Source organism: Trachymyrmex cornetzi, unplaced genomic scaffold (assembly GCF_001594075.2).
Source record: "Trachymyrmex cornetzi isolate Tcor2-1 unplaced genomic scaffold, Tcor1.1 scaffold1325, whole genome shotgun sequence".
NCBI classification, from domain to species: Eukaryota; Metazoa; Arthropoda; class Insecta; order Hymenoptera; family Formicidae; genus Trachymyrmex; species Trachymyrmex cornetzi.
The window spans coordinates 39,819-49,639 of NW_017295901.1; the positions used below are offsets into that span (position 1 = coordinate 39,819).

The following is a 9,821-nucleotide window of genomic DNA, read 5'->3' on the forward strand; positions in this document are numbered from 1 at the left end:
ATGTTAACCCAGAGGGCGTAAGCATCTTATACATTGGAAATGAAAACCTGTAATATCGACCTTGATTAACTTCGACCGTCGCTCCAGCATCCCCTTAATTTCTACTATATTTCCTCATCTTAGTCTTAGTTGCCTTTGCTCTCGTTAACTTTATATGCTGTAGTTGGTAATTATATAAGGCGTCGTCTACAATACACGGAGTAAGAAGTAAGAGTAAGAAATTGACCAATCACAGTTGATTATTCTTCTCACATTCGACTGTGATTGGTCAATTTCTTACTCTTACTTCTTACTCCGTGTATTGTAGACGGGCCTTAATAGTTTTTGCAATATTTATAAGGCCTTACAAGATCGATCACTTAATATCGCATCGCTCTTATTCACAAGATAGACATAAAGAGAATGAAGAACCGAACAACAACGATGCTCAAATTATCAACAACTCCGTTGTCAAGTTTAGCAGTTACTAAATTCATTCAATTGAACAGCTTGAATCAGTTCGATAGGAATTATTCGATAGCTATAAGAATTATCTATTCTAGCAAATGAGTATATTTTTGTTAAGGTTTTAGGTGGGGGAGAGGGGTATTCTAAATAATTATCCTAAATTTATTTTTAAGTATTTTACATAGTCTAAAAAGATGATTGTAATTGTTTAATAGTACAGAATTGAGATGCAAGACAAGATTTGCTCTCTACGTGCCATCTCAAGCTGAGAAGGAATCAGTACCGGTTATCTACTGGTTATCTGGTCTTAGTTGTACAGAAGCTAATTTTAGTCAGAAAGCTGGAGCGCAGAAATATGCTGCAAATCATGGTGTACTTCTTGTCATACCTGATACTAGTCCAAGAGGGTTGAACATTCCTGGAGAGGATGACAGTTATGACTTTGGTACTAGTGCAGGATTTTATGTAGACGCGACATGTGAACCATGGAAAAAAAACTACAGGATGTACAGCTATATTACAAAAGAATTGTCAATTTTGATTAATAAAGAATTTCCAACTTTGCCGTCTAGACAATCTATAATGGGCCACAGGTATAAAAAATAATCCTTTGGAATACAGTAACATTTTGGCATGTACTCTTTAAAAATGCTTCTTCTTTCCTCTTGTTTAGTATGGGAGGACATGGCGCTTTAATTTGTGCCTTTAAAAACCCGGGACAGTTCAAGACAGTTTCAGCTTTTGCACCCATCAGTAATCCAATCTTATGTCCATGGGGAAAAAAAGCTTTCTCAGGATACTTGGGAGGATCAGAAAATAATGCTGCATGGAAGGAATGGGATGCTACCGAACTAGCAAAGAAATATAATGGCCCACCTTTGGATATTTTAATTGATCAGGTTCTAATAATTTTTAATTACATCTCTAACATGTGTTAACATTTAATTTATTATAGTGCATTTGACTTCTTTAATTTTTTAATTTAAACGATTCGTAATTCTATAATTTGTATGTTTCTATAATTTACAGGGCAAAGAGGATAAGTTTCTGAAAGAAGGCCAATTATTACCAGAGAATCTACTAAATGCTGCAAAGGATAAAGATAACATCGCGCTCACTATCAGATTTCAAGATGGCTATGATCATAGTTATTACTTTATTACTACATTTATTGAAGATCACTTTAAGCATCATATGAAATATCTTAAAAATTAAGATTGTATCCAAAATTATTGTATCAAAAATTATTTAAAAAATTGAGACTTTAATATCACAATTTAAAAGCTTTATATTTCTTACGCTTTTAATGGAAATTATATTGAAATAAATTTAAAAAATACTATAAATATGGTTATAACCTTTTGAGTTTTACATGGGTGATAAAGAATAACTTTTATACTTTCTTATTTTGTTCAAAAATTTATATTTTACATGTAAAAATAATGGAATTATATAAATAATAGAAATATTGTATATCTGAATTTTTGTGTTTTTTTAAAGCAAATATCTTTGCATGATGATTAACACTTTACAATTTACCTACAGAATATACCGTAAACAATATAATAAATTCAAATCTAAATTTAGAAAAAAGGGAAATATTATGATCTTGGAGGTTCTCGGAATTCATGCCAGAGACTTAGAAGAGGTTCTCGTTTCTGCCAAATATTGGTATTACCCCATACTTGCCAGAATCTGCAATTGTTAGAAAAAAATTATGTGTATGTGTGATTTATATCAATATCTGCTTATCTCTTGATTTATATCATTTTCTTCACAAATAGTGAAATTATTTTCCTAGAAAAATTGTTTAGCATTGCTTAAATTTAGAACATTGTGTTGTCTTAATAATAAAATTGAAGTTATTATCTCTTCTTTTTTAAATTCACTAAAATATAGCAGAGAAACTCCTTATTTTATAAGAATTACATTATGTAATAAAACTTACATTCCAAACAATGCACCACCTAAATGCGCAGCATGATCAAAATATTTCCACCCTAAGATACAACCAACAACATCCAAAGCCATTATTCCTTTAATTGCCTATGTAAAAAATACAATACGATTATACCATGGAAGATTATGACTGGAATCCGTAGTCCGTTCTTAATCTCAAGACGTCTCAAGCAATGTCTTAAGATGGTAATATGGCTCTTTGGCCGGTATTCATAGTCGATTCTTATTTCAAGACCGTCTTAAATAATGTCTTAAGACGCTAATGCAGCCCTCTGATTGGTTCGTGACTTCTTAAAACCGTACTTAAGACGGTCTTGAATATAAGAGAGAGATCTAACTTCTGACTATATATATGAATACCGGCCTTTTTTTATTAGTTCATAACATCTCAAACATTAGTTTAAAACCATCTCAAATCTTAAGCAACGTCTACGGATTCTGCCCTTATGTAATAACGGGTGAGTTCAAGACAGCAAAGCGGCTAGGTATGCTTACCGAGCGATTAAATATGATTAGTTGGATCTATAAGTAACAACCAATTATGCTCATTTACTCTGCAAGCAGGCTAGTCGCTTTGTCAACTTGAACACGCCCATTATCTTTATGTTTGTGATCATATAACTTGGATAAAATGGGATACTTACCATACCCGCTGTAAACGTGAGTATAGGAAGAAAAACTATACTGAGTCGTATATCAGGATATTGTATACACACAAATCCAAGAATACCCATAATCGCTCCAGACTAAAATAAAAACTTAAAAGTTGAAACTTAAACAGTGGTAGATACAATAGAAGATATACAGACATACGCAAAAAACATGAAACTATATCATTACTTTCAGAGAATTTTCAATATATCTGCAATATATAAACTATTTGTTACTTTAATTGTTCAAATTAAAGTTAGTTACCGCTCCTAGAGAAAGGCCTGGCATTCCGAACATACTTTTATACATGTGACTAACAAAGCTGGAAATTACTCCGCTTGATAAATACAGAGCCAAAAATTGCTCCTTCCCCAACGCTGTCACAGCTATTGTGCTGAAGCTGTGCAGCACGTACATATTCGCAGCCAGATGGATTATGGAGTAATGTGAAAAGGTGGAAAATACCATAGACCAACATGACGCACCTTACATGAGAATTATCCTAATCAACATTTACGATAATTCAGAAGCAAAATAACTGTTACAAACTGCAAGCATTAGTTACTCAAGATGATGGTATCACTTACTAGAAGCCGGATTGGCGCAAAAATAGCGCACCATTGTTTTCTGCAGTGTCGGCACTCGCCACACTAAGAATATAACTGCGTTTATAAAACATATAGGGACAAACATCTTCTGTCCTTCGGTCAAGTTCTGCCACCATGATTCCATCTCGCTCTTCCATCCTGTTCGCTAACCAACGTATTATTGTATATACTAACTAAAGTATCTATCGAATGTTTCTCCAAACAATACATACTTTAATTCGAAACTGTCTATAACGATGGATTAGTCTGTACGTCTGGCTTCTGATACGTTCATACTCCCAAATTGCAGCACCTGCTATAGTGGCTCCGCTAAACTAATGAAACAAAAATGCAAAATATTCATATGTCGTTTACTCACTTCAAGAAAAGTTAGTATTTAAAAAATATTTTTAAAAAATTATATACATATATATACATATTATAAGGGTGTCCAAAAATAATCGCCAAATATTTCATGGGCAGGTAGAGCGGACTAAACTGAATCGAAAAGTCCTTTACTATTTTGCAATTTTTGCAACAGTTAATAAGATATTAATTATTAAAATTGTCGAAAATTAGTCTTCAATAATTTTTTACTCAAATATTATAAATTTTACAAAAAAACTGCAAAAGACAAAAATTGTTTATTTTCTTCTCATAGAACTTTAAGAATTTTTTCAGAATTTTAAAATATATATTTCCATATGTTGATAAAAATAAGAAAATGCAGTACTAAAAAGTTAATAAAAAAAATTCTGAAAAAGTTCTTAGTTTTATGAAAAAAAAAAAAATTTTTTGTCTCTTGCAGGTTTTCTGTAAAGTTGATAGTATTTGAGTAAGAAATTATTGAAGACCAATTTTCGACAATTTTTAATAATTAATATTTTGTTAATTATTGCGAAAATTACAAAATGGTAGAGGATTCTTCAATTCAGTTTAGTCCACTCTTTCTACTCATGAAATATTCGGCGATTATTTTGGGACACTTTGTATATATACATACATTACCATTTTACAATTTTCGTAATAGTTAACAAGATATTAATTATTAAAAATCGCTGAATATTGGTTTTCAATAATTTTTTACTCAAGTATTATCAAAACTTTACAGAAAAATGGCAAGAGATAAAATTGTTTTTTTTTCTTCTCGTAAAATTTTGAGAATTTTTTCATAATTTTTTAGTACCGCATTTTCTCAGGTTGATAACAAGTAGTTGGCAATAAAAAAAATATAATATTAACCGGTTAAGTGGTAGGCTTTTTAAAACATTCCGTGCCAAAAGTGGTAGGCGTCAATTGTGAACTAAAATATACCAAAATTTGGCCCTGGGGGTTTTTTCATGTTCACCAGCTAACTGCGGGGGTAAAACGTAATTGCAATATATATACAAAAATCGCCATTTTCATTCAACGTATTAGTCGCCATGTTGTGTTCGCCATCAAATTTTACAAATTTGACGCCAAAATCGAGTTCAGAAGCCCAAAAAACAATAGTATACCAAATTTCAAGCAAATTCGTTGAATAATATAGAAGTTATTCAAGATGTGCATATATGCTACAATACCACTTTTGGCACGGATTCTTTTTGGGCATATATGCTTCAATACCACTTAACCGGTTAAAAAGTACATAAAAAATTTTGAAAAAATTCTTGGAGCTCTATAAGAAGAAAATAAACCATTTTTATCTTATGCTATTTTTCTGCAAAATTAATAGTTCTCGAATAAAAAATTATTAAAAATATTCATTCCGCTATTTTTAATTATAAATATCTTATTAACTATAGTGAAAATTGCAAAATAGTGGAAGACTTTTCGATTTAGTTTAATCCGGTCTATCTATGCACAAAATATTTGACGGTCATTTTGGGACACCCTGTATATATGTCTGTGCAAAAATCTATAAATATAAACTATCTATAAGTGTCACATCGAATTCTGTTTTTAATATTGTCAACAACCATTTGAAGAAAAAGAAAAGAAGGAAGTTAGTGATATTTCTTTTTTGTTATTTTTTCATGCACAAGTGGAAGGGTACAGTTTGTTAAATAGTTAAAAATAGCTTTGCTGTATTATTTATTTACCATAATGGTGAAACCAAGATGTTTCCATAACTTTGCAGATGATACAGTTCCAGTCTCGATATGAGCATTAGGAAAAGGAGACTCTGATTTGAAGATCTGTGACCTCTTTAAACTTCTTATTTGTCTGTATTGTAATACTTGTTGCATTTTGGCCTTGCAGTACTGTCTATTTATGAAAACACTAAAATTTCATAAATATATCAGAATATATTTCAGTTGTAGCAAGTATAAGAAATTACAATACAATTGTATATCTGATTTTTAATAAAATATTTTGAATATGAAATAAGAAGGAAATATAATTTGTTTACCGATGCTTGAGTCGTAAAAGGTGCTATATCGAGAAAAACATGAAGAAAGGTTTATATCAAGAAATGAATGAAAAACGGTCTATTTCACATAAAGCGTGAAGATTGGTCTATGTCGGAACGCATACGAAGTATGGTTTATATCGAGAAGATGAGAAGAACGGTTCAAGTCGCACGAAATTAAAGAAGAGGTTATATAGCGCAATATATTTTCTTCTCATAAACTTTATAATGGTATGATTGAGAACGGGAATCGTCTTGATTTACAATCCTGTTTTTCGTACTCATTTATTCATTATATATTATTTAATTATATATTATTTAATTTTCCGTAACTAAATTTGTGTAATTTATTAGTGAATACTGCGCTATAATAGACCCTTCTTTAATTTCATGCGACTTGAACCGTTCTTATTTTCTTGATATAAACCGTACTTCGTATAAGTTCCGACGTAGACCGGTCTTCACGTCTTCCATGAAATAATAGACCGCTTTTCATTCATTTCTTGACAGGGACCTTTCTTCATGTTGTTTTCGATATAGCACCTTCTACGGCTCAGACGTCGATACATTTTTACAAATACAAATATGATATGTTCAATCTAATATTTTATTAATACGATCTTTATATATACCTTACACAATGCAGAGATATTCATCATTTTGGCAAAGCTACATTTCTAACTATTTCACCATTTTAAGTAACAAAATAACATTACTGAATTGTAAAGTAATATTTCATAGCTTGTCACCAACGAAGGAAGAAATTCAATATTATAATTTACTGCAGCACAGTTCTGGTAAAAATTTTTTTCAAAATTTTTCATATAATTTTTCAGAATTTCTATGTAATTTTTCAGGATTTTTATATAATTTTATAACTTTCTCACATTTTCTATATGAATTGGAACACTTCTCAAAAAATCTACATCTTTTCTCAGAATTTTTCACGTATGTTAATTATAAAATATCATAAGATTTCTAAGATTTTTTGTAAGTATAATTTCTGATGAAATGTTATGAAATTATAAAATCTAAAAAATTTTAGAATGTTTTAAAAATTGTGAGATGAAAAATTTCTGAATATTTCAGAATTCACTTGTATGAAAAATTTTGAGAGAAGGTGTAAACTTTCTGAATATTTCAGAATATTTCTGAAAAATGTTCCAATTCGTATAAAAATTATGAAAAAAATTTTCACCAGGGAGAAGATGAATTATTTCTATATAATTCATAGTAAATATTACAAAGATCCTCTTCCACCTCGAATTTTGATAAAAATACACTGAATCAATGCGTTTTTGCATGAAATAAAAGAATCTAGCAGAAAAAAATGTCGCTCTGTCCCACAAACCGAGATATTAAAAGTTAAAGTTGATGACTACTTAGGTTAGGGAATCTATCACATCAGTGATTTATTGCTTTAAAAACACAAATTCACTGCTTTAAAAATACAAATTTACTATTTTGGCATAAAATTTGTTTTTAATGCAGAGAATTTGTGGTCTTAAAACAGTAAATACATATTTTTAAAGCAATGAATAACTGCTTTAAAACCACAAATTCACTATTTTAACAGAGAATTTTGTATTTTTAAAGCAGTGTGAACCACTGCTGTGACAGATTACTTAACTTGAATAGTCATCGACTTTAAAAGGATTAATATTTCGGTTCGCGCGGGGCAGAGCAACACTTTTCCGTAAATTCTTTCATTTTATGCAAAAACGCATCAATTCAGTGTATTTTTATCAAAATTTGAGGTGGAGGAGGGTCTTCGTAACATTTACGTAATTAATTACAGATTCGATAAAAAGTATAGAATTATGTCACTCTAAGGACATACAACACTGGAACGTTACAATTAGTCATTAAGAATTACAAATAGGTTAAAATAAATAAAGATAATTAAGTAGCTTAAAAATAACAAATGTAAACAATAAAGAGCATACAGCCACAACGCTTGATGTAATTTGCTTAAAACATGTATTTAATATCAAATCAGTAAACGTTTCAGTCAATATTTGACAATCTTCAGTACATTAAGAATATAAAGTTACACATAGATAAAAAATTTTTTCTTGATACTAAAAATCGTTCGCAAATTTAATGAAAATTACAATATACAATAATACGAATTCGAACAAGTAAATTTCCAACGCAGAAATTGTGAAGTTGCAAAGAACTCAGAGTCAGGATGTTATAAAATTTTGTTCTTTTCTTTTTTGGTTTTTCAATAATACTTGGATAGCATCTGGTAATCACGTATTTGAAAAGAATATATTTTTTATTTATAATATCCTGACTCTGAGTTCTTTGTAACTTTACAATTTCTGCGTTGGAAATCTACTTGTTCGAATTCGTATTATTGTATACTGTAATTTTTATTAAATTTGCGAACAATTTTTGGTATCAAGAGAAAATTTTTAGTTTGTTTTGTCACATGAAAATTTTTTATCTATGTGTAATTTTATATTCTTAATGTACTGAAGATGGTCAAATATTGACTGAAATGTTTATTGATTTTATATTAAATACATGTTTTAAGCAAATTACATCAAGGTGACTGTATGCTCTTTATTGTTTACATTTACAAAATAGGTTCCTAAATTTATCTTCTGAAATATAGATATGCTTTAAGAGATTAAAAATTAAACCATTCAAACATAAGAAATTATGAAATTGTAATTACTAATTGTATAGAAGATGCTGACCTTCAATTTCAGTGAAAATATGCTCATTTGTTTTGACACGAAACACAAGAATCTGGTAGTAAAATGTGCTTAGTTCCGCGAAACGGGATATTAATCGTTAAAGGTAACTATTATTACGTTAGAAAATCACAAATTTCTCAGCTTTAAAATCCTTGGAGTGGACATCCCAGCCTTTTTCATGTACCAAACCTCATAGGGTAATGTCCACGTTTTTGTGGTTCTTTTCCACATTATTACGTGAGTTAGACAAGGACGAACAATCAAAGTTGATTATTCAAAAACAAATAATCAACTTTGATTGTTCGTCCTTGTCTAACTCATGTAATAACATGGAAAAGAACCACAAAAACATGAACATTACTCTACGAGATTTGGTACACGAAAAAGGCCGGGATGTTCACTCTCAAGTTTTAACGATAAAAAAAAAGTTTAACGATTAATATCTTGTTTCGAGGGACTGAGCATATTTTAATGCCAAGTTCTTCCGTTTCATGCAAAAACGCGTCGAATAAACATAATTTCATTGAGATTCAAGGTGAGGAGCGTCTCCTGATCTCCTGAATAATTATCAAAATTTCAAAAAAGTTATAGTCTACAGTCCCGAACAAAATATAAGGAAATAGTAATAGAAATAACATGATTTCAACTATCAGAAACTGTGTAATCCGGTGTATCCGATTCCTGGTAAAATGAAATTGTATTATTTCTATCCCTATTGATATTCTCTCGCATTGTGACTTTATATAAACACTAAAAATCCGCACCATCTGTTTGCTATGTCGCCCAAATGTAAAAGCGTCCTGACCGTCATACTATTGGAATTTCCTGTTTGTTTGCAGAATGCATAAATATTCCATATACGCGAAATAAGCGAAAATTTTAATCACGCAGAATCTACATAACCTCTCATGTCATGTCTAAGCAATTACACGCAGCGCGTAGCCATATGCTAGATTCACACTGCATCCGATTTGCGTCGTACGACGCTCCGCAACCAATCAGAAAACAGGATTCCGATGATACGAAGCAAAATCCATCGGAATCCTGTTTTCCGATTGGTTGCAGAGCGTCGTA

The 9,821-nt window shown here is 30.6% G+C and overlaps 2 protein-coding genes across 5 annotated transcripts in view; one reads left to right on the top strand and one right to left on the bottom strand.

The window, feature by feature from the left end:
- Positions 1-1,702, top strand: part of LOC108770758 (S-formylglutathione hydrolase) — a 13,948-nt gene extending 12,246 nt beyond the window's left edge. For both annotated transcript variants that reach the window (XM_018522466.1, XM_018522465.1), the window contains exons 3-5: positions 663-1,040; positions 1,121-1,346; positions 1,477-1,702. In XM_018522466.1, coding sequence (XP_018377968.1) covers positions 663-1,040; positions 1,121-1,346; positions 1,477-1,662 — 790 coding nt within the window. In that variant the 3' untranslated portion in view covers positions 1,663-1,702. The remainder of the gene's footprint in view (positions 1-662; positions 1,041-1,120; positions 1,347-1,476) is intronic.
- A 276-nt stretch (positions 1,703-1,978) lies between these two features.
- On the bottom strand, positions 1,979-9,680 carry rho-7 (rhomboid family intramembrane serine protease rho-7). 3 transcript variants are annotated; one of them, XM_018522464.1, is made up of 8 exons: positions 9,512-9,680; positions 5,729-5,894; positions 3,878-3,979; positions 3,645-3,810; positions 3,322-3,542; positions 3,051-3,152; positions 2,396-2,493; positions 1,979-2,142 (listed from the first exon to the last, which is right to left on the bottom strand). In XM_018522464.1, the coding sequence occupies exons 2-8, from the start codon at positions 5,873-5,875 to the stop codon at positions 2,049-2,051; spliced, it is 930 nt and encodes a 309-aa protein (XP_018377966.1). In that variant the 5' UTR covers positions 5,876-5,894; positions 9,512-9,680; the 3' UTR covers positions 1,979-2,048. The 3 variants fall into 3 exon arrangements, with proteins under 3 accessions (XP_018377966.1, XP_018377964.1, XP_018377965.1); XM_018522462.1 differs by having other exon boundaries at positions 5,729-5,909; XM_018522463.1 differs by lacking the exon at positions 9,512-9,680 and adding an exon at positions 6,672-6,797 and having other exon boundaries at positions 5,729-5,909.
- Positions 9,681-9,821: the final 141 nt, after the last annotated feature.